A 24,233-nucleotide genomic window follows, 5' to 3' on the forward strand; every position below is an offset into this window, starting at 1 on the left:
CGTTTCAATGTCTTTTTCATGTAAGACCAATCAACGCTATCGTAAGCCTTTTCTTGGTCACATGCTAGTAGGATTGCAGGAATATTTTTGTTTTTACATGCCTGCATGACGTCAAGTATTAATCGAATGTTTTCACCTATGTATCTCCCTTTCAGGAATCCAGTCTGATCTACATTTATTATGTTCGGTGCAGCATTCGCTAGTCTTGTGGCTAGCAACTTTGTTATGATTTTGTAAAATGTATTCAGGAGACTAATAGGCCTTAAGTTTTCGATTCTTCTTGGATCTTTGTTCTTTTTGGGTATCAAAACTGTGACACTCTTCTTACTGCCCACACAGTGCTGCTGTTCCGGTAGGCCTTTCTCGGTGACATTTGACACGGATCTTCATTACCGGCGAGCTGCTGGGGTAAAGTCCGGTCGTCTATGACGGTGTTTGGCTATTATTCACAGTGCTGCTGTTATTGGCTCAACTACGAGACGTGCAGGGTGGAAAATAGCTTACAACTGAAGCGGTGTGTGTGATTGCAGGAACGGCTACGAGTCCAATATCGGCCCGGGTTTCCCGTGACCGTGTCAGTGAGCCTCGCCTCGTCTGGCCTGTGCCGCGGAGCAGCCCGGCCTGCCGCTCCTCCCGGCTCCCCGGCCTCAGCCGTCACGTGGCCCATCCAGACCCGCGTCCCGATATTTCCGTGACCGACCTGACATTCGCCAATAACGTAACGGCGGCGCGGTCGCCAACGCCGGTACGGTGGCCGCGTGACACGGCCGGCGGCGGTACGGAGGCCATCTGGCGGGCGCCGGCGGGCGCCGGGCGGCTGACACGCGGGCCGCGGCCGGCCGCCGGGCGGCGGCAGTGCGCGCGGCGGACCGGCGGCGGGCGGTGGTGTGTCGCTCTGTTCCAGTGGTGGTCGGGCCGCGCCCGCCGGAGTATGACCCGAATGGCGGCCGCCGCGCCGGAGGTGTCGGTGAAGAGCGAGCCGCTGGAGGAGGCCGTGCTGGTGCAGAACGGAGACTCGGACGGAGAGGGAAGCGGTGAGTACGCCGCCCCCGGCGGCAGCGTGACGTCATCCGCCGCCGGTCCTATCGATTTTAATTTGTTGTGTCGACTCCGGCGCGCGAACGGGCAAAAACAGCCGCGCCGCGAGAGGGGAGCCGACGGCCCAGATGCTATTGATTTTCGGCGGGTGTGTTGGGCGAGGTTAGTGCCGCCGGTCGCCGGCCGTGCCCCCTGGAGCCAGCGCCGCGCCGCGGCAGAGCCGAGCCGGGCGGTCGGCCAGCGCGCACCCGAGCCCTGCCTCCCAGAGGGACTCTGCTGTCCTGGGACGGAGGCGTTTTGTACCTAGCTCTGATTTGCTAAAGGAGGTGTGAGTCAGAGGCTTCCCACGCTGGCGTCTAGGTTGTTATCTGATTAAAAATTGATGAGTCATTTGTTTGATTGTTTAGTCGTGTAGGGCTGATGTAGCACGTGCTCAGTGAATGGGAAGCGCTCGTTCCATGGCGGATTCAAGGGCACTGCTGATTGACTGACGAAAGCCACAACAAACGTCTGAACTCTGAGCACCACGGGATGAGCGGATCTTTTAGGCATCACGCAGGCCGTGTGACCTTGCACGCTCCTGTGTCTACCTCTGATAGGCCTCCAGCGAACCCCAGCGGTTGAATGATTGCTGGTGGGACTGATCCTACCAGCGGATATGAACCTGAACAGTGTGGTGTGGACAGAAGTTCTGCCTGTGCAGTATCCATCCCGAAGCACCCCTAGTCGCCATCGTCCGTCGTTCCGCCGCGCCGCCCCACGTGAGCGTCCCGTCGGGTCCCGCCGGTGGGAGGGTCGGTGCGCCGCTGGCCGACCGGCGGGTACCGGCCACCTGGCGCCGGCGGCGCCCTCCGAGCCAGGTGCGCCGGCCGAGCTGGTTGGACGCGGTGCGCTATACGGCACGCTCCACTTCCCCCGACCCATGGCGCCCCTGGGACCCCCCCCCCTCCCCTCCCCCGGCCGCCCCGGACCCGCACCCTGCCGAGCTTGGTGGAGCTGGTCCCGTGCTAATTCGTGCCGCTGGACTGAACCGACCCGTACCTACCGCTCGAGTCTGTCCCTTTCCTGTCCCAACCAGTGCCAGTCTGTTTCGCTAGGTGCCATCTTGACCCGTACCCCTCTGTCCCCTGGCCTCTATTCCCTCAGCATGCTGACCTAGCTCGACCTGACCTGGCTCCGTCAGACCGAGCTCTCATCTGTCTAACCCAACTGCTGTCATTTCCGTTTCGTCACGGCACCGGCTTGACCTATCTGACCTGACTCGTCAGACCCTGACTTGACCTGACCCATCGGACCTGCCCTGACCTCTGCTCGGCCCGAGTCGAACCGTGTCACGGTGGTGTGCCTGGCACCCGGGCGGACTGCGGGACCGTGCCGGTTTGGTTTACATCAGTCGCCGGTGTGGCACTGTCGCCGACACCGACCAGTGGCCTGCGCAGGACGCCGGTCAGCCTGAGAGGCATGGGGGCATGGGGCCTGGTACTGCAGGCTCACACTGACGGGTCAGGGGACGAGTCATACCTACTGGTCTACCTGGAGACGGTTCAGGTGAAGCGGTGACGGGTCACGCAGGGCAGGTCACACAATGGTCCATGGAGAGGTCGGACGGTCCGGAAATCTGCCGGAGGATGGGTCTGGGACAGGTCAACGGGTCATGCGACAGCTACCCGAGCTCATGGATACGTTGGATCGACCAGCTAGCTCAACACTCCGTCCTTTGTCAGTCGTAACTACACTGACCAATATAGCTCGATCTTGTTGTGATCGTATGTCAACAGTTTGAATAGCCGATCCCAAGTCTTCCTCTCGTCTCATTCAACCGACGCCCTCTCTCCGGTGGCGGTGGTGTGCAGACATCGCAGGTATGCCCAAATGGCTCCGCCGCGGCGAAGGTTATGGTCGGTGCGCGGCTTGTTGAAATGCCGCGCCCTGTCGCTCGACGGCCAATTTTCCCGTGCCGGTCCGTGTGGATCCTTGGGTCCGTGCCTAGTTCGTGCCGTATCGGGGGGGGGGGGGGGGGCGCCCCGGGGCGCGCGCCGGGCCGGTACCGAGGTCCAGGGCTGGCTGACGCGGCCCTGACTCCCGACTTCCTGCTGCGCCCCCGCGGCGCCAGCTGATGGAGATGTACTAATTACCTATCTGTTGGCTTTTTACGGTCGGCAAGGGTAGCAGACGATATCGTTCAAACCTGAACAGGCTGCGGGATGACGCGCCCATGAACCACGTGCCCGCTACCGGCCGCTGTCGGCTGAGCTCACTGAGCTGCAGTTGACCGGTCGCCGTGGCGCCCCGCGCGGCGGGCTGGCGGCCGTCCGCGCTGCTCGCTCCCTCCGCGGCGTTCCGGGAGCCTGCCCCCGCCCGGCGGCCGCCATGCTGGTCGGCGGTGACCCGCGGCGCTGCGCCGCCATTGGTCGGCCGCCGCCGCCGGTCGGCTGACCCGGCGCCGCGCGGCCTTGGAACGCCGGCCGCCGGCGGCGCAGCCTGACCTCGCTGTGACCGGCCGCGCCGGTCGGCCGGCCGTATTGATCGAGACCAACTCCGCTCCGGCTCCGGCCGCGGCTCGAGTGCGCTCCGCCTCTCCTACGCGCCGCGTAAAAATAGGCCGCTTTTTCCCGTCCCCCGTTGCAGGTCTGGTCTTTGTGGGAGGTCGGGTCGCGTTGCGCGCCTGGGGCGGTCGGCCGGTCGGTCGGCGGGTCGGGCCGCCGCCACCGACGTCCGGCGGGGAGGGCGGGCGGGCGGCCGACGGACGGAGACGGACCACGTGTCGGACGGTTCCGGCGGCTCACCCGCCCCGGGCGCGGTCAGGCCCGGCCGCCGAGCGCCGCCGAATTACCTCCGGTGGTGACGTCACACCGCCGGGGGACAGGACGCCGCGCCGGTCCGGTGACCTGGCCGGCCGACCGGCTCCTGACGGCCCGGCCATCCGCCGCCACCCGGGGCCGGCCATCCGCCGCCACCCGGGGCCGGCCATAGCCGCCGCCTTTGTCACCGCCCGAGTCACCGCGGAGTTCGGCAAATTATGACGCCGGTAAGCTCCTTACAGGTGACGAAGTCCAACTTTCACAGCTCGCCCTTTTCCTTCCCCTGACATTTTTACGCCGGTCTGGACTTAGTCGCGCCGGGGGCCGCCTCATGCTCACTCGACCGCTATACCCTCGCATCCCGCCCATCCACTCGCCCCTCCCGTCTGTGACGTCGTCAGCGCTTTGGCCGACATCCCGCTTCTGCCATCCGGAGATCAATATCTCTGGCCAATTTATTCATTCATCACCGTCTGACGGAGGAGGGGAGCTGGCCGAAAGGTTGCGCCGCTCGCCGCTCGCTGACCGCCGGCGCTGACCCAAAGGTCACCGCTGCTCGGGTCGGCGCGCCGGCCGGCCGGCCGCGTGGGCGACCCTCCGGTCGATCGAGGCGTGTCACCTGAGCGCCGCGTGCTCGGGTCACGGCCCGGCCCGGTCGGCCAGTCGGTCGGTCGGTCGGTATACATCAGTCATTGATTCCGCTCGGTACCGAGTACGTACCGAAGGCCGGGCGGTCGCCGAGCCGCCGGACCCCGGCCGAGCACCTAGCAGGCTCGATGACGGAGTTCGGTGCTTGGTGCTGACCCCGACGCCTCGGGTCAGGGTGTGCTGTGAATTGGCGAAACTACTTCTACGAGACCTGGCTTTCGGCGAGGTATTCATGTCTCGCCAGTGAAATGCAATCTGTCCCGCACCGGTGACAGACTGTGCTGTTTCTGAGCTGTACCGGTGTCCTGCTTCTCTGATCTCTCTGCAGGGTCACCCTGTGACCTCTCAGTGGGTTCCCTCTGACCTCTCATTAGGGTCACCCTTAACCTCTCGTTAGGGTCGCCCTCTGACCTCTCGGTGAGGTCGCCCTTTGACCTATCTGTGGGCCCTCCCTGACCTCTCTGTGGGGTCACCCTCTGACCTCCCGTCGGGCCGGTCTGCCGTGCCGGGGTGGCGCCGGCGCTGTTTGGCTGGCCCAATTGCGGGTTGGTGGCCGACCGATAGCCGGCGGACGGCCGTGCACCGATAGCGACTATCGGCTGACACGGGGGTCCGGCCGGTCACCCGTCACTGGGACTGACACGGGGACCGGTCACCGTTCATTGGGACTGTCACTGGGGCTGATACCGGGGGCCGGCCGGTTACCGGTCGCTGGGGCTGACACAGGGACCGGTCACCGGTCACCGGGGCTGACACGGGGACCCGGCGGGTCACCGGTCACTGGGGCTGACACAGGGACCGGTCACCGGTCACCGGTCACTGGGGATGACACGGACCGGTCACTTGTCACCGGTCCCTGGAGATGACACAGGGACCGGTCACCGGTCACTGACACGGGGCAGGTCGGTTGATCGGACTGACACAGGAGCCGGACTCTGGCGGCTGACCCGCCTGACCCTTGTCCCCCGCCCGGCTGTTTTCGCCACCGCCGCGCCGGACGGCGGGACGTCTCCGGACAGCGGCCTGCCCCCGCCGCCGGCGATTGGCTCCAGAAATAGCACCAACCCGTACGAGGGACCGGCGATGGTCCTCTTCGGCCGGTACAACCTCCGCCCTTCGGCCCCGGGGGCATGGACTGACCCCAATGTGTCGTCCCGAGCAGGTCCCTCCTACCGATCAGGGACGGCTCCTGACCTTTCCCCAGGGACGGCGAGCACAACAGAGCAAACGGCGCAAATATTTCACACATACCTCGGCCCGGCGCTATCCGAAAAGGGAACATGTCCCTCCGAGTGAGTAACCGTGTGGGTCGAAGACAAACAGACGGACGGACTGCGACGGGCGATACTGACCACTGGACACGCCCGACCCATGGAGGTTATAGCTCATCGTCCCTGACTACAACTAGGCGTGCCGGTCAGTGGTCGCTCCCGGAGTTTCTGAATTCGCCTGGCGACAATCCGACTGTCGATATGTTTTCATCCATGGCTGTCGGATTACTCCCTCTCGCCGCTTAGACCGTTTATTCCGGGCAGGCTGTGGCCAGACTGGCCCGTTCAGCTGCCCCCGGGGTGTTCTAGACTCTCCCGGGGCAAAATCTCCCAGACCCTGACTGACCCTCCACAGACCCCTCATCCAGGTCCAGCACTGCCCTCCAATGACCCTCTCCGTGTCTACATCTGCCTGCAGCAGACCCCCGTTCCGGGCTGTGGCGCTGCCCTCTGCTGAGTGCCCTCCACCGTCCCGCGCCGGCCGGCCGGCGGTGCACCCGGTGGCCGCCGCGGGCCGGGCGGCTGGTGACCCGGCCGTCTCGGTGTTTACTCGGGGTGACCAGCCGTGGCGCCGGCCGGCAGGGTCAGCCGGTGACCCCGTTTGGAGGCGGCCAGCTGTGGCGGCCCGTGACAGGCCGGCCCGGCCGTGCCCGCTGGCGGCCGCGCCGGTCAGCAGACGGAGCCCTGCTGCGCCGCCCGCCGCTACGGCGCCCCGGCTCTGGCCGCTACGGCCTCTACTCAACTTGGATGAAATGGAGGAATGTAGTGCTTAACTTTGTTCAACTGCTGTTGGGAACTGTTTTTAACCAAATTTTGTTTCTCCTGAACATTTCCGTCTCAAAGGGCCGCGCAAGAAACGATGCAAAAAGTAACAAAGACGGAGGCCGCATTATTGCCGTGTGACCGATGCGAGAGCGCCGCGTCGCTCTCCCAGACCGGGACAAGGGAGCGCTTTGTCGTGTCACACGGCCCATCACGCGCTGTCCCAGTTCCGCAGCACATTGCACATTTTCCTCTTCCTCGCTTGTTATGGATCATTGTCCGACGCTCGTGTCATGTTCGGCTGATGTGCACCTGGTTTATGAGTTGGAGCACGCTATGCAATGAAATCTTGACTCGATTCTGGAGACATGCCTGTTGGTGTCCAGCCGATGCTCTTGATCAGCTGGTCATCAGCTGATGTCCTCGGGTTGACTGACGTCAGGGCGGCCCCCTAACGTTGCATCAGAGGGGGTACCACGCGCAGGTCATCGCCCCTGCCCCCGCCGTCGTCAGTGCCACCTTTCCCGGCGAGGCGCGGGGCGGTGCGGCTCGCGTGCCCCGAGCCCCCTGGGTCGGCCATCTTTCCCGAGCGGCGGGCGCGCGGCGCCGGGCCTCGCGGGCGGCCGCAGCCGGCGGCGGGCCGGCCGGTGCCCCAGCCGCGACCGACCAAGGTCACAGCAGCTGACACGCGACCGACCGGGCCCGCTGACCGACCGGCCCGGACCCGGAGAGCCGCGCCGGTCCGGTCCGGACGGACGGACGCCCCGGACTTTGGGCGTGCCCGGCGCGGGTGCGTTTCCTGGTCGGTCCGATGGCGGCCCCGTCGGCGAGGTCGGACCAGGCGGAACGACGGTCACCACGCCCCCCCCCCCCCCCGCCCCCACCGGCCGTGAGACCTCGGCACAGCTCCCGCTGAACGGATCCGGCCTCTGTCGAATCCAGAGGTATCTGTTTTTTTTTTGTCGGTCGCAGATAAGAGATTCAAATTCAGTTTAATATGCACAATCAGGTGTTTGTTACAACATAAAGATTTAGGTACCTAGGTACAGTCGCAAATAAGCGATTCAAATTCCGTCTGATATGCACAACCAAGTGTTTGTCACAGCTTATTTACTTACGTGACCCCGCGCCGTGCCCCCAGGCGATGGAGCGGCGTCGGCGATGGACGACTCGATGAACGATAGCGTCAACGGCAACTCGATCCTGGGCACCTCCCTGGCCATGACGTCGATGACGTCATCACCCTTCAGGTAATCCGGCTGTCGACGGACGCCAATGTCGGGGGACTGCAGGAAGGCGGCGGAACCTGCCTTATAGGTACAACGCACTGTAACGGTCTGGAGACACCTACATCACACCTACGGTTTTCAGAGAGAGCATTCTGGAAATGGTAAATAAGGATTATCTAAAATCTAGCTGTTAGGCTAGTTCCCTGGGCTGCAGACATTACGAGCTGCTGGCGCCCGCCTTTGTGGGCGTATAAATAGGTAGGTATGTAGGCAAGGTATATAGGCACACCGGTGGGGGTGCCGGGTGCACAGGGCGTGTCGGTATTGCTGTGGACTGTGGAGGTTACCGTACTCCGTACCGTCAACTGACAGTGCGGCGGGCCGACCCGGACCGGCTACAGCTGCGGACCGGCCGGGTCAGCCGCCGCCGGCCGGGCGGCGAGGTCACCGGTCGGCGGCGAGCGCGGCGCGGCGCTGACATTTACGGCGGCCGGGTCACGGGTCAAAGGTGACTGCTGCGGGCGTCCGGCCAGGGCCGCCAGGGCAGAGGTCAAGTGGGCTCAGCTGGCAGCAGCCGGCGCGCTCCCCGGGCACCGCACAAACTGCAGCTGCTGCTGCAGCCGCTGAGACGGAACAGCTGTCAGAGACAGAACAGAGGGAACCAGCCGAGTGTCTGGTGTGAAAAGGAAGGTTCCGTCGGAGCCCGACAGTGGAAACTGGCAACTGTGCAGTCACGAGGAGTCGCAAATTTTGCTCGTATTGGCGCCTGTATGTTCACACTTCACTGCATGCTCATGCTGTGGCTCTAGCCGACCTACACTGTTGAGAACTCTCGACTGTTTGATCATATAGTTCTTTTGTTGTCCAACCACGAAACTGTGATCGCTATTCCCTTTTATTTTCTATTTTCAATGCTCTATGTGCGAATATACAGTAAAGAAATATTATGAAGTTTTCTCCGTTGTCATATGGTAGTACTACTGAGCATTTAATATGACGCAGATAATTCGATTTTGGCGCAGTCTTGCGCGTGCTGGGCCGTTGACCTTTGACCTGCGGGACCTGCGTATCGGGCTCGTGTGTATCGCAACTGGGTCGAAATTTGTCAGTCTTTTCCAGTTTGTTACGGAGAATATGTATTGAGCTATCTGCTTACAATCTTGGGCCCTGATCTTGGGCATTTATTTGCGATGGATCAAGCTTCAGAGATGGCCGAGAAGATTACCAAGCCGGGAGCCGTCATGGAAATCTGTGCCATGGATCCCAAGCCCTTCCCAATCAGCATAAAACCGAAGCCGCTCTGTGATTTTACTGGGGTTTTATTGTGGTGCGTATTCAAATTCATTCTGAATTTATCGCCTTAGGAGTAATGAGGAGTTCAAGGCCATAGAGGAGTTCATAATGCAAGGTTTAATTAAAGGGACCCTCCCACCTTCAAAAAAGTTTATGAATTGGCATGAAAGTGATGTCGCTCGGTTCAGAAAGAGCGAAAACGAATATCTACCAAATTTCACTGAAAAATATTCACCGGTTTTCAAGATATTAGACTTTTACTTTTGTTTACTTTTTTTGGATCTCCGCTGTTTCTAGCGACTTTATTTTAGAAGTGCGGCGTTTGCGGCAGATATTGCGCGCAAATAGCATATACCACCGCGTGCTACAAAACGTTTTAGTCAAACATTTAAAAATCGTTAGATATCTGCGCTGACGTCACACATTCAGAGGGGTATTCCTAAGCATTAGCCCCTCTGAATCAAAATGCTGCAATTTTGAAATTCAATATTTCTGATTTAAGGCATTTCTCGATGTTGTGAGTGCCGAAACCGGTAATTGTGAGCCAGGGAACCCATTTTGACTATCTCAACTCAAATCTAATGTTAAGGTGGGAGGGTCCTTAAGTGAAAAAGGCTAAGTCAATCTTTAGCGGTTTTGGTTTGGTGGATTCTGTCAGAAGTTCAAGTTTCAACTTTCAGAAATCAAGAAATCAAGAAATGCCTTCGCTTTGAATAGCGCCTAGCGGTAGGCTGATTCGGAATATCCTGTTGTACGATTCTCAGTTATCTTGTCTGCAGTACCCATAATGATATTGGCCTGACTTTGGACCTCATGCTCTCTGTTCAGTGTTCACCAAAAATAGGTGTTTGCGCCTTTTGGCATACCACGGGCGCTAATGACGTGACACGTTGCGTGGCTACTGTGAATCGCACGTGGGAACGACCTGCTATCGCGTCATTGCCAGAAAGGTGATGTTGCTTTCGTGCAAACGGTTCGGTGAAAGGGCGGCTTGACATTCGTGCTGCTGCCCCCCTCTCCGCCCATCAGCGGGTCATTGACGGGGTCGTGATAGGTCACTCCTTGTCGGCGTTGTAGCCGTCACAGTCCGGCCACGACTGACATCTTAGTGTGGCCGGCGGCGGCGAAAAAACGGTCCGACTTTTCCTGGAGCGGGTACAATGGCCGGTGTCCGTGAACCCGCCGTCCGCGCCGGCGGTCATGCGGCGGGGGTCGGGTTTTCCTGCAGCGCGCTGTCAAATGACCCGAGCTCGGCGTCAGAGGGGCCGCGCTGCCGCCGCCGTTTTCCTCCGTCCGGCGGTGTCGGCCGCCGTGCACGGCTCGGTCCGAGCGGAGCGGACCACTGCCGACCCGACCCGGGGCGGCGCCACCGGGCGGTGTCGGATCCGGCGGCTCTGTCCAGACAGCGCGGCGGCTCCCGACGTGCCGGTGGCGCTCTCGAGTGCTTATACGAGCTAATTGGTGCGTCAAAATAAGCTGGTTTCTGCATGATGTGCGTTGCAATATCTCAGAAGTTTCCCCTTGCTATCCATTGCGCGGTGAGAACGCTGGCGTAGGTGTTCGGTGGTGAAAAGTTGTCTTAGGCAAACTCATTTGTTCAGCGATTGTCATGGAAGTAACATCTGTCAGTGTGGCTGGAGTCTATATAATTGCGTTCCTGCTCTACCCGATTCTGTGCATTGTGTCCACATTTGACTTTAGTCTGTACCTTGTGCCCCTCTGTGATTCGCCTGCATGATGTCGCCCTCTCCCACCGTATGCATCTTGTGCCCCTCCCCGACATGAGTCTGTATATGTGTCCCTCTCCGGTGGTCGGTATCTAAGTTGGTCACCACTCGGTCCGGTTGACGCCCTTTCTGCCGTCCATACCCTTCTCTGACCTCCCCGCCTCCTCTCTCCAGCAGCACGACGCTGCCCAACATGTCTCTGACGGCCGACTGGGCGGCGCGGCTGAAGGAGCTGGACGCCGGCGCGCCCATCACCGACCTGCTCACTGACCGGCTCACCACCTCCTCTGCCGCCGTCAACATCGACATGTGCGTGGTGTGCGGCGACCGCGCCTCGGGACGACACTACGGCGCCATCAGCTGCGAGGGCTGCAAGGGATTCTTCAAGCGCTCCATCCGCAAACAGCTGGGCTACCAATGCCGCGGCACAAAGGACTGCGAGGTGACCAAGTACCACCGGAACCGCTGCCAGTACTGCCGACTGCAGAAGTGTCTCAAAATGGGGATGCGCAGCGACCTGAAGGACCTGCGCAGCCAGGGCTACCAGCGCTACTACGAGAGCCTGCCGCACCTAGCCGCAGAGGTCCGGACGCCGCGCGCCGAGTCGGGTGAGTGCGCGGCCAGCGCGGCTGTGGGTGGGGACGTGGACGGTTTTAGTGTGGGTGAAGGTATATTGAGGCATCTTTGCGGTGTGATAAGTCATTAAACAATGCTGGAAACGACTGCCAACGGAAACACCGACTTACAGCTCATACTAGTTAGTATGCAATAGCACTGAGCTCAAAATGGGATCTTTTTCACAGGAGTATCATGTGCTGAAAGACTCGCGCTCCTTTTCCAGGCAACGGCAGCCGCAATTCTCCAGACATGTCAAATCCACGCTTCACGCTTCAGGACCGAATCAACTCCATCATGGAGTCGAATGTGGTGCAGCGAGGATATGGCAAGATACAAGGAAAAAGTAAGACTCAGCCAGTTTATGGAGGTACGCATGCTTGGTTTTGGGTTTATTTCCTTTCACACACCGTTTTTTATTCACTTCTTTCTTCGATAAATCCGACGCTAAGTCATAGTGTTTTCTTGGAATGCCTTTCAAACTGTTGAGTCGTGTTAGTGCATCACTTGGTGTTGGTTTTTGTAGCGTCCAGTATTACCTATCTCTGAAACTATCTGAATGTTTTCTGTTTGAGGTCCTTTTAAGCACGCTTACTTTTCTTCCATATCGATGATAGAATCGTCTGTCAGCACTCAGCATTGGATTCTTTTCGTCTGTCTTTTTTGCGCCTTGGATTGGTTGAATGATGGGTAACACATTGCATTCATAGCTTCATGAATATTTCCCCTTCATGTGTAACCTTGTGACGTCCGCTCTGGCGCCAGCATGTTTGGCCGGTAACTCAATTAGTTAGACGCCGTGTTGAAATTCTGAAACTCCGTCCTAATCCTCGCCACCGGCCGGTGTCCATCGCCCTCGGTGGACCGAACTGCACCCGGCCGCTCCTCTCGGATCGGACCGGCTGACCAGCCGACCTGTGTTCAGACGCCGGGGCACCCCATCCTGTCAGAGCGCCAGGCCCCGGTCACAGGGTCGGATTGGGAGGGCCCCGCGCGGAGCCCGGCGGTCTTACCGTCGCCGGGCTGTCAGTGATCAGGGCGGCCCTGACCTTGATTTAGAGATGTTCTGTTGCAATGAGCAGTGTAAGCCGGTATGTCGCGCCATCTGTCAGCTCGGAGAGCTCGGATGTCAGCGTGTGAGTCGTCCCATCACCGCCACCACTGGGGAGCGGTCGGAATTCTGAGGTGTCATCAGTACCCATCACATGTTTCAGGCTCCTTCATAAAGCGTTTATTATTGCTGGAATCTTCTAAAACCTGATTCGGATACCAATATCTTGAAACTCGATGTCGCTTATTGATTGCATAATCAAATCTCCTTTATCACCTAGTTAGACATGGACCCGGCCAGTATCGCGTGGCCTGTGTGGTCAGGTTATGATGTAGATGCACACTTGGACATCTGACGGTCTCTCCTCGCGCACCCACCCACCGGCACGACCCTCGCCTCCTCTCGGGTAGAAAGACTCCTTCCTTGCCCCCAATCGGTCCTGATCCCACCCTTCTGCCCTCCGGTAGCTCGTCTAATATTCCGCCCCTCTAAACCCTCTTTTCCAATCGGCTCTAACCCCACCCCTCCGCCCACAGACAGCTCTGACCCCTCTGCCCCCTGTCTCCCCAGTCGGCTCCGGCGCCGTGTCGCCAGTCCCGGAGAACGGTCGGACGGAGGGCGGTCCGGCGGCCGCCGCGCCCCCGCCGCCCCTCTCCGCGGCCGCCTCCGACGAGCGCGACAAGGAGGCGGTCGGCCGCGTGGTGGAGCGTCTGACCCGCATCCTGGAGTCGGACGAGGGCGACGGCGGCGACTCTGGCGTGGTGGCGCTGGAGGGCGCGCTGCTCGAAGGCGCGCCGCTGGCCTTCTCGGTGACGCCGCCGCCGTTCAGCGGCACGCTCGACTCGTCCTACATCACAGAGATCGGCTCGCGTGTGCTCATCACCATCGTCAATTGGGCCAAGAGCATCGCCGCCTTCCAGGTGCTGGCCTCGGACGTGCAGGAGAGCCTGGCGCGCGCGCGCTGGGCCGAGCTGTTTATGCTGGCGCTGGTGCAGTGTCGCGAGGCGCTGGACCTGCCGCGGCTGCTGACGGCTGTCACACACCACCTGTCCACCTCCGTCCACGAGAGGAAGACGCCCGTCTCGCGGCTCCGACTGGTCAGTAGCGCAGGAGGGGCGGTGGGGGTTCGGGTCACTTCCATGTTACGGGTGGAGAACCAACGGGTCTCAGGACAAGCCGAATGTTCTAGGCATTTAAAAGTCCCCTTTCATCCTCCCTAAAGAGTATGTATCTAACGTGTAGTAAACTTGAAAATGACGGGCTTTCAACCAAAAATGGGGTTTCAATGATATGCTTGACGTTGAGAAGCATTAAAGCAGTTAAATGCTTGATGAAAAGATATGAACTTAAGTCGTTGCAAGCCGTATAAGATGATTTTATCTCACGTGACGTAGCATGTTGCCGAGTAAATCTCTCTATGATTGGTGGAAGGCGCGATGTCAGGACATATGTGATGTAGTCTCTGATGTAGGGTGATATGTACATCAGCACATGAGCTTGATGTTAAGTTTTTGACGGCGCAGTAATGGCCCCAACCATACAGTTGGGATTTTGAACTTTCAAAACTTTTTAGTTTTTGTGCATACACTATAGCCGCATCTCCAAACCTCAGCCCCAGAGTTTGTTACGTCCAATCCACGCTCGAGCCAGTCGTATGCTTTGTTCGCTGACAAACCTTTGACAGCACTCCGTCCATTTATGTCCCAGCAGGTCACGCAGCACCTGTACATGATCCAGGAGTTTGTGGCCAGCGTGCGGCGGCTCTCACCGTCTGCCGCCGAGCTGGCGCACCTGCGCGCCATCGTGCTGTTCCACCCGGACGGCCAGGAGCCGGCCTCGCGCCGCCAACTCGAGCTGTTCCAGAGCAAGGCGCTGGAGGGCCTGCGCCAGCTGACGGCCGAGCGGAGCGCAGAGCCCGACCGGCTGGAGCAGCTGCTGCTGCGGCTGCCGGCGCTGCGCGGCATGAGCCCGCTGGCCGTCGACCACCTGTTCTTCCCGGAGATCCCGCTGACGGGGCCCGTGTCGGCCAACCAGGCGCGAATTGAGGAGCTGCTGCCGCACATCATCCGCGGAGACGCCGACGATATCGGTGAGAGAAACGGAGGGGTGGTGGGAATAGGTGGGGAAGGACGGGGGTCAGCGATCATCCGCACATCATCCGGGGGGACGCCGACGATATCGCTGAGGGACGCTGAAGTGACGGGCACTGGACGGGTGGTGAGATCGCTCAACTGATATGATCACGTTTAGGGTGCCCTACCTATGACACCATGCTACCTTTGATCAGTCATTCAAGCTTCTGCTGTGAATTGCTAAGTTCTTATCTCCTTGTTGCCTTTTAACTGGCAATCCTTGGATCTAGCTGTCTGTCACGCTATTCAGTTGTCACCCTATAAATTGAGTTCACCAATCTGTTCCGTGACTATGCATGCGCTCGTGGCGCGAAAAGTAAACACCTGCGTTCAGCATCGTTCCACTTTTCTGTGCTGGTTTTGTACGCGCCAGCAAGCCCTCGATGCTGAGCTGGTTGCACCCCTCCCGACCCCGGTGTAACGGCCCGCTCCTGTGTTTTCCAGGCGGCACCGAACAGTCGAGCCCCAGCGGCGACTCGCCCTGCTCAGAAAACCCCTCCGAGTGAGTCGCCCGGCTCAGTGACGCGTCCAGGACTCCAGGAGTCCGCTCCGAGTCGGCTCCGAGTCCGGACTCGGCGCCCGGGCCGGACCTCAGGCTGTCGTTTCGGCGCTGATCTCCGGTGTCCTGCTCCGGCCCAGTCCGGCGGGTCGGCCGGACTCGGAGGTTGTACTGGAGTGTGTGTGGCCGTGCGAGGTCCGGTTGCCCCTCTCTCCGGGGGCGTTCCGGACCCGCTCGGTGATTGAGGGAACAACGAGCCGGCGTCAGAGTGGAGGCCGGCGCCCGCTCACCGCCGGCCGGCCGGCCAGCCGCCGCCGCTCGGCCGCCACCGGGCTGCTTATTTTTGTACCTGCTCCATAAGGCGCGGCGCACGAGGCGGCGGCGGCCGGCCCTGACCCGGCACCACTGTACAAAATGGCGCCCCCGCTGGCGTGATAGGTCGGCGACGACCCGCCGGCCGCGCGGTTTTTCACCCGGCGGCCCTTTTTAAACGTGATTCGCATTATCCATATCTCGATTTGGGCATCAGTGCGGAACGCAGTGTCCGAGTGTTAGGCGACGTTCGTTTTTATTCCCATTTCGTGCATGTTTTCTTCGATTATCACTCACGCGAGCGCTTGTGTTGTTTGTACAGAACAAGGGAAGTGAACATCTTTTATGGTCTTGTTTTGTTTTAATGCATATTTTTACACGGAAATTGACAGTGAAATTTGCGGTGTTTTTAAAATCGGTGCGTAATTGTGCATGTTTTCACGGTGTTCCTGCGGTCCACAGATGGATATTTCTAGTCCCAGCATGCCTACATTTGTATGAAGTGACTGTAAATACATTCAGAGAACATCACTGCTGTCTGTGGCCGGCGCTGACAGGCCGGGGTGTGACCTGGAGGGGCTCAGCCGCCGCGGAGAGACACCGATATCACAGCACATCGGGACGGCACGCTCGGCTATCCACGACCAGTGGGATCTTCCACTGACGGCACTGCACAGAGGCCGGGGTCTCGGCGGCCGGGGGTTGCGACAATCGTGGCGCAATGAAGACGTTTTTGCGGCGGCAATAAGCCGATGAACACGCGCTGTGTCTGGGGGCAGCGGTAACGGTCGTTCGGCAGGCCGAGGAGGGATGGAGGGACTGGTGGATGAGAGGGGTAGATGGGACAGGGGGTCGGGGTCGGGGTCACTCAGAGCCGTCCGAAGGTCCGACTGGCTGGACGGCCAGTAGGTATCAGTCACAGAGGGAGGACTCTGGTCACAGGTCAGGCAGTCTGCCCCGGCACCGGGGCCGCCGCGCGCCCCTCTCCGCCGCCGCCGCCGCCGCCAGGCGCTCACAGCCAGGACACGTTGACGCGTCGCGCGTCCATCAGCTGGTTGTTGAGGCGGATCAGCTGCTGTAGGAAGCCGTCGTTGGGGAATATCTCCCGGCGCGCCCTGGGGAGGAGCGGGCCGTCAGTGACGAGCCGAGTCCGACCTTGGGCGCGCGCCGCGAGCTGGGCGGAACGGTCCCACACTGGGAACCGCTCAGAAACGGCTCAACGGTCCGCCTGCTAAACCGGAAACCGGGGTAAAAACTCCCAGCCGAAATACTGCTTCACAGTTGGGCATATTGTGGCGGTTCCGGCACTCCGGCAATCAACAGTGCATCTCCAGCCATCGCCGTCACACTGAAAGTGAAAACTGCGCCGGAATCGTGACGAGCAGAGTCAAAGAACGGGTTTTTCTCGCGGTACTTGAAGGGCAGTTAGTTAATCGGCTGCTAGCGCGCCCAGCTGACCTTTAGCAGTGGCTGCGATATCGTCAGGAGTCAGTGAACGGTCTGCAAGTGACCCTGACACCGACACGACGCGCCGGGGGCCTCAGAGACTGTCGGAGATGACTCACCTGGTAGTCTGAGACTGTGAGAGCTGATTCACCTGGCAGCTCGAGTCTTTGAGAACGTGCAAGAACGGTCTCACCTGGTAGTTTGAGTCTGTGAGAACTGCCTAACAGGCTGAGCCTGTGAGATCGACAACACTCGCCTGACGAGTGACGACCTAACCTGAAATTATGAAGGCACCGAAAGCTCACCTGATTATCTAGTAGCCTATGGCAGAACTCCGGTCTCTTGACAAGCTGACAACCCCTGAAAGTCCGTAAGACTTAACCCGATAGTCTGGAGGGCCTGTGACAACGCCCCTGTCAGTGTGTGAGGTTTCAACGACTGTCTGTAGTAGGGCCTTATCAGTCCCCTGTCACGAGATCACACCTCACAGTCTGGAAGGCCTGCCCTCTGTCACACAGGCCTCCGTCAGTGTGTGCGGTTTCACCTGACAGTCCGGAGGGCCTGTGACGCCTCACCTGACAGTGTGGAGTACCTGCGACAGACACCGACTGTAAGATGTCGCTCACCTGACGGTCTGCAGGGCCTGCGACAGACACCGACTGTAAGATCAGCTCGCTCACCTGACGGTCTGCAGGGCCTGTGACAGACACCGACTGTAAGATCAGCTCGCTCACCTGACGGTCTGCAGGGCCTGCGACAGCGACATGTGCAGCTTGATCATGAGGTAGGCTATGACCAGGGTGGCCGAGCGGCTCAGGCCCTGGACGCAGTGCACCAGCACTTTCCCTGCGGCAGGATCGCGGCCGCCGGTGGGCGGTCAAGGTCAGCTGGTGGTGCGCGGGCCGGGCCAAGCCGGGCCGGCTGACCGCAGGGCGCTGATCCTGCACAGAGTCGGCCCGGACCCGCAGTACCACCACGGTCCAACACAGATGGGCAACATGGCAGCCGAGTCACATAGTTCAGTCGTCAGGCTTTGTTTCAAGTGAATGACGTTGTTACATTTCAATTGGATGTTTAATCTGATTGCCTTTTAGATTGCTAACTGCGATATGAGTAGCAGGTATTTGACCATAATTGCATGTCTTGCCCCCGTTAGTACCTACCACAGGCGATGACAGCTGCCATGAACAAAGACCACAAAATGCACTGAAAACAGCGCCACAGTCACGGCGGCGGCGCAAAAGTCCGGCCGAGGTCCGGGCTCCGGGAAGCGGTGCTAAGCGCCGAGCCACGCCGGTCGGCGGCGGTCGGTCGGCCGGCCAGGCGTGTCGTGTCCGCCGGCCGCCGACGAAGCCATGCATCAGCTGCTGCACCGGCGGCCGGGTGCGGTCGGCCGTCCCGGCGGCACCGCTCACAGCTGCGCCGGCCGCGGCGCCGCACCCGAGGCCACCGGTCCCCGCCGACCTCAGCGCCCGGGAAGGGGTCTGGGACAGGGGCAGCAGCCGCGGCGCGCCCGTACCGCTGCGCCGGCTCTCGTGGATGAAGTCGGCCGCCACCTGGAACCAGTCCTCCAGCCGGTACCAGTCGGCGTCGATGGCGTGCAGACCGAGAAACTTGACCGGCAGCCGGCGGCGCTCGTAAAAGTACGAGTCGGTGTCGACCAGGTGCGACTGGCCGATCCCCTGGGCGGCGTTCAGCACCGCCGAGACGCGCAGCGACTCCAGAATCACCGGGTCCGTGGCCATCCAGCTGCAGACAGCGCCAGGCAGGTGGCAGCACTATCGCTACTATACATAGATGTCGCCACAGCAGCTCAGGGGACCGGGCACGATCAGAGCTCTGAATTATCTTGGTTGGACAGAAGTCAGAACCACATACCAGGTAGTAGTTAACTCGCGTCAGAGCGCATAAATAAGAATGTCTGTAACACTTACTTCATATGCTGCAGACATTTAATGTTACTGAACTGACAAGAAGTTACATGACTCGAAGAGTTTCCAATAAGCACCATCTTTACAGGCGAACTCAAAGCCACATTGCAAAATAGTGGGTTCGGTCTGTCCGTTGGGTAATAAATGGTTGGTGATTATTGTTAGCTCCGGTTCATGGCTGTGATCATTCAGCTATGAAATTATCAAGAAATGACCGTGTGCTGTGCATGATGTACTTGATATTTACTGCTCACATGACAATATTGCATGTGTCGTTGGTCGCAATGCATGCTTTCAGCCCCTGGAACAGCTGTCATTTTTGAAGTCCGCAACGGTAACTGTGATGCCTTAATTGAAATCACTTTCTGTTCGCTCCCTTCCACCGCATCGTGCTACCTCATTACCCAGAGCTGTCATTATTGAGGTCAGCGGGTACATCGGCCCTGGAGTCGACCCGTCCGCCGGGGGTCGGAGGGGGGGGGGGGTCGACTGGCACGTGACCGTTCACGTGACCGGCCCGCTCAGCGATGGCCGCATAATCGTCCCCTGTGCACCCTCACGGTCTGACGCTGTCGAACACCGCCGCACATACACGGCCCGGTCTGGGGTGGGAGCGGGACGGCACGGGGAATGACTGGCAGGACTCACAAACAGCAGAGGAGCTGTGGTATGGCCTTCAAAGGGTACAGGTCGGCACCCGGCGGCACCTGTCACCTAGATCTAGAGCAGATCTAACGGCAGCCCAGAGAGAATGGCAGCTAAATATACATGCAATATGCATGTCTTGCGAAAGCAAATCCTGGATTGGAAGAATGTTTGACAGGGAAATGATAAGAAATGGAAGAGCCCACTTGTTGAAGGTATATGCAATGGAAGCTGTCACAGTGCATCTTTTCTGACCGGCAACAGTGAGAGTGCACCTCGCGCCAATGAAGCGGTGAAGTTCGACACACCCTCAGTCGCCAGTCCCGGCCGCTGGGGGCGCCTCTGGGTCATATGCTAGAGTCCGTCGACTATTAGCCGTCACGACACCGCACCGGGCCGGTGCATTGAATAGACCACCGAGGACAGACAGCTGACATATATTGGAGGCAGGCCCTTTCTGGCTGGGTAGATGGGCGACCAGGTCAACCGCAGGGTACAGCGGATATAGTGATCGTGCCGCTCCTGCAGCGACCTGGTCTGGCGAGTGTTGTGACCACCTTGGCCGGCGCTGTCGGTACCTCGACCTACCAGTCTTCCTGTATTCCGTCCAAACTGGGCGCCTCAGTCTCCTAACAGTGACAGAAAACGCACCGTCTTGTAGGAGTGGTCTGCTCCATCGCCCAACGATTTCGTTCCTCTGGAAGGATACCTCTTTCTTGTGTTCAAACCTGGTTTCATTCTGCGTGCGCTGTGCCATTATGACGACACATCTCCGAGACAACAAGGCAGGGAGTCCAGCAGACGGCGGTCGGAATAGCTGCTTGCACGGCGCAGTGCACCCAGGTGCAGCCGCACGATTGGTGTGTCAGCGGTGTGTGTGTTTGTGCAGAGCTGTGACGCCACCAAAAGCGAGCCACACGGCGACACAGATGGGGTTCCAGTCTCGAACCAAACAACAGGCGGCCAAAGCCAGGCTTAGAGGACAGTCCACAGCGCGCATCAGCTTTGCCACTCACGCGACAGCCATCATAATTCATACAGAGCACGCAGGGCATATAACGCGGGTCCCATGCCGTTAGCTGAAGCCCGGACAGCAATTGCAGTCAGCTGAAGCGGCGTCTCGGCCAGACCACCACTCCCTCCCACCGTCGTCTCTGAGCGCTCCTGCAATAAACTCAGCCGCCTTGTCGAAGTGGACCGAGATGTCGAATCCCCGGACGTCCAGGGCGCTGAGGCCCAGGAACTGGACGCCGAGCTCGCTGTAGTAGCCGGCTGAGGTCGCCACGTGACCCCGCAAGGAGACGGCGCCGCCGCCGCGCCCGAGCGCCGCGTTCAGCACGTGGGTCACGTGCAGAGAGCGGAGCAGAGGCAGGCAGAGCGCGGTGGAGCTGCGGCGGCCGGCAGAGGCGCCAGTCGAGCGGTCAGTGGTGGCTCTTTGGCTATTAATCACGTTTTGACGGCTACCTACCCTGTCATGACCGAGATGTCAAAGTGAATAAAAATCATCAAAATTTGCCTGTTATGGTTACCTCATTGAATCGACAAGGTGGTAATACTTACTAACATTCACAAAGGCGTGCATCGGGCACCGAAAAAGTACCGAGCTCGCGCCGGCGCGGACCGGTAGTTCCGTACCGGCCGCCAGAGGCGCCACTGGCACACAGCTGGCCGTCAGTCGTTGTCGGAGGCGGACCATCACCCCACGGGGTCTACCCGTCAGTGTACCCCCTATAGAGCCGTCTGACCATCAGTCTCAGAGTCGCCAGGCTCGAAGTCTCGGAGTCCGAGTCGAACCGACCAGAGGTCTAACCTCAGTCCTACGTCCTCAGGATAGAGAATGCATACCTTGTCCCCATATCCTGTCCCAGCCGCGTCGGGGGCCTACCCATCCGCAGCCGCAGAGACGTCAGTTGCTAAGGGACATGACGGATATCAATGTAGCGTTCGGCGAGCGTCCGGGGCTGGACCCGTGTTTGGTACTTACATAATGATCCGTTTATGGTAAAGTGAATAAAACATGACGAATGCTACGAGGGCACTATAACAGCAGTGCCGCGACGGCGCTGCAGCTTTGATCAGATGATAACCAGCGGGCCAGGCAGGGCTTTATATAATGCATGGCAACAGTCAACAGCTGCTGTCTGTCCGTCTCTGTGTCCGTCCGGGTGGCCCCATGTGACTGGTGTGTGTTTCTGTCTATATATCTTCCGTCCGTGTCTGCCCGCGCCGCTGTCCGAGCCGCCGCAGCGTCAGTTTAAGTCACTCCGTCCCTGGCACGGGGCCATGCCGAATGTCAACTCATTAAGGAGCCATCCCGCCTACTGTTTTTGGTCACCGGGCGTTCGAGGCACGGTCGACGGACCGCGAGGATGGCCGTCACGGAACGGTCGGACCGTGAGTCACGGAGCGATGTACGAAAACCAACCACCCACGGCGGTGAGGTCATTACGGAGGGTCAGATGACAGTCCACAGCTCCCCGCAAACCAGTATAGAAGGAGCGGAATGTACACAACGGCGCACCAGTTCAGAGATCAGATACCACATTATAAGTCTAATCACATACTTGGTCGAACGGTTGTTGAATCACGAGACCACTGATCATGTGAGGTGATGAGGTAAAAAAGGCTGGCCATACCGCAGCTGACCGGACGAATGCTGATTGCTGACATATAAGGACATGTGACCGATTACGCAATATGTTGTTTTCGATATCACATGTTGCTTACAATTCCGCGCGCCTGAATCAACATTGGGTTATTGATTACAGTCGAGTGGTCGTTAACCCCATTGTGTTATGAGCTGGTGACCGACCAACGGACACCAGTTCTCACCAGTCTCCGATGATGATGCCCGGGTAGACCTCGTCGTATGGCCGCGATGGGAAGGCTATGACGCCGCGAGAGGGCGCCACCAGCATAGCGCGCAGGTCAGCCACAGTCAGTGGCGAGCGGATGTCACGCCAGGCCGTCCTGCCCAGCGGAAAGGGTCGGGTCAGGTCAGGTCAGGTCAGGTCAGGTCAGGTCAGCCTCCGTCAGCGGTGAGCGGATGTCGCGCCAGGCCGTCCTGCCGACCGGCGGGGGAGGGGGGGGGGGGGTAGGTCACGGCAGAAAACATGGGCATGACATGGGACCGGGTGACGGAACACGACAGAGGCACGGTTTAGGTCAATGTCGAGGACACGATTCAGGTCACGGTTAAGGACTCAATCAGGGCCACGGTCTAAGGCCACGGTCAACTTACGGTCACAAGGTCAAGAGCTGGGTCAGGCACAAGGTCACGGCACAGGGTCACAGTTGAGGTCAAAGTCAGAGTCACGGCCAAGGTCATGGTCAGTATCACAGTGAAGGCTAGCGTGACCTGGACCAGTCCCGAGGTACAGCCCGGTTCGCGGTGGAGCTGATGGTACTCCATCGTCAGGTCGGGGCGGTCAGGTCGGTTGGAGCGGCACAGCGGGGTTAGATCGATGCGCGTCATCCGAGGTCCGGGTTCAAGGCTGCATACGATCGGCCGCGGTTCAGATACCGGGCGCCGCTCCAAGTGGCCAGGGCCATTGATGAGAGAGAGAGAGAGAGAGAGAGAGAGAGAGAGAGAGAGAGAGAGAGAGAGAGAGAGAGAGAGAGAGAGAGAGAGAGAGGAGAGAGAGAGAGTGAGTGAGTGAGTGAGTGAGTGAGTGAGTGAGAGAGAGAGAGAGAGAGAGAGAGAGAGAGAGAGAGAGAGAGAGAGAGAGAGAGAGAGAGAGAGAGAGAGAGGAGAGAGAGGAGAGAGAGGAGAGAGAGGAGAGAGAGAGAGAGAGAGTGAGTGAGTGAGTGAGTGAGTGAGTGAGTGAGTGAGTGAGTGAGTGAGTGAGTGAGTGAGTGAGTGAGTGAGTGAGAGAGAGAGAGAGAGAGAGAGAGAGAGAGAGAGAGAGAGAGAGAGAGAGAGAGAGAGAGAGAGAGAGAGAGAGAGAGAGAGAGAGAGAGAGAGAGAGAGAGAGAGAGAGAGAGAGAGAGAGAGAGAGAGAGAGAGAGAGAGAGAGAGAGAGAGAGAGAGTGAGTGATGAGAAGAGAGGGGAGAGAGAAGACAGACTGATATTTGCGTTCGTGACTCGAGTCACTCGATACATCACACAATAGCCGCCGCTTCTAAAACGTCCTTGATTCTATTCAATCCGATAACATTAATGGTCATAAAAACAGACGCGGCTCGACAGCCAAATGTATGAGGCGTCACAAACCACTCAGAGTCAGAACATGCTGGAAGAAACGTGCGTTCAGTCCGACCATTGTTTTTCTCCCGGCGAGAACACAACTGAAGCTTATTGGGAATCATTGTTTTTCTCCCGGCGAGAACACAACTGAAGCTTATTGGGAATAAATCTGGTTTGGATGTAAGGTCACGGACAAACGCGCATCAGCAACTGAAAGTAAACATGGAGAATCAGGTGTGAGAATAAAACACTATTCCTTCCTAATTATGAAAATGGGGGTGACAATCAAGACAGCAGTCCTAAAGTAGTGATTAGGAACAAAACAATCACCCTCCAAACCCATTTTGCAAACAAACAGTCCCATATCGACAAATGCACGGACCCCGAGCTCGCATTACCTGCTGGTGAGCGCCATGGCGACCCGCCGAGCTCCTCAGCGCTCCGCTGTCCCTGCCGGTGTGTCTGGGGTCGGCTGGGGAGCCGCTGAGGTCACAGCTCCCTGCGCCGACACTGCAGGACGCAGAGTGGGCGGCCACCACCGGCCGACCCGACCCCGACCCCCGCCTCAGCTCCGACGGGCCCTATTAATAGGCGGCCCGTGAGAACATTGTGCCGCCGCGGGGACGGGTTGTGAGTGTGACTCGGA

The 24,233-nt window shown here is 59.2% G+C and overlaps 2 protein-coding genes across 18 annotated transcripts; one reads left to right on the forward strand and one right to left on the reverse strand.

Annotated features, from left to right (window-relative positions):
- The first annotated feature begins 846 nt into the window (after positions 1 to 846).
- LOC122366074 (orphan steroid hormone receptor 2-like) lies at positions 847 to 15,909 on the forward strand. 16 transcript variants are annotated; one of them, XR_006253835.1, is made up of 8 exons: positions 847 to 1,034; positions 7,662 to 7,770; positions 10,944 to 11,377; positions 11,611 to 11,754; positions 13,006 to 13,532; positions 14,146 to 14,524; positions 15,012 to 15,359; positions 15,449 to 15,909. XR_006253835.1 is itself a non-coding variant. In XM_043337857.1 (7 exons), the coding sequence occupies exons 1-7, from the start codon at positions 932 to 934 to the stop codon at positions 15,071 to 15,073; spliced, it is 1,758 nt and encodes a 585-aa protein (XP_043193792.1). In that variant the 5' UTR covers positions 847 to 931; the 3' UTR covers positions 15,074 to 15,909. The 16 variants fall into 16 exon arrangements, 8 of the variants coding, with proteins under 8 accessions (XP_043193792.1, XP_043193795.1, XP_043193793.1 ...); XR_006253837.1 differs by having other exon boundaries at positions 11,611 to 11,730; XR_006253836.1 differs by having other exon boundaries at positions 860 to 1,034; positions 10,947 to 11,377.
- Positions 15,616 to 24,173, reverse strand: LOC122366076 (dual specificity protein phosphatase 3-like). Of its 2 annotated transcripts, none has more exons than XM_043337869.1 (5): positions 23,986 to 24,173; positions 22,233 to 22,370; positions 20,547 to 20,788; positions 17,559 to 17,670; positions 15,616 to 16,493 (listed from the first exon to the last, which is right to left on the reverse strand). In XM_043337869.1, exons 1-5 carry the CDS (start codon positions 24,000 to 24,002, stop codon positions 16,391 to 16,393), a joined length of 612 nt encoding a protein of 203 aa, XP_043193804.1. In that variant the 5' UTR covers positions 24,003 to 24,173; the 3' UTR covers positions 15,616 to 16,390. The 2 variants fall into 2 exon arrangements, with proteins under 2 accessions (XP_043193804.1, XP_043193805.1); XM_043337870.1 differs by lacking the exon at positions 20,547 to 20,788 and adding an exon at positions 18,344 to 18,573 and having other exon boundaries at positions 23,986 to 24,161.
- Between the last annotated feature and the right edge of the window lie 60 nt (positions 24,174 to 24,233).

The sequence above is a fragment of the Amphibalanus amphitrite genome, unplaced genomic scaffold (genome assembly GCF_019059575.1).
Source record: "Amphibalanus amphitrite isolate SeventyFive unplaced genomic scaffold, NRLGWU_Aamphi_draft 000783F_arrow, whole genome shotgun sequence".
Taxonomy (NCBI): domain Eukaryota; kingdom Metazoa; phylum Arthropoda; class Thecostraca; order Balanomorpha; family Balanidae; genus Amphibalanus; species Amphibalanus amphitrite.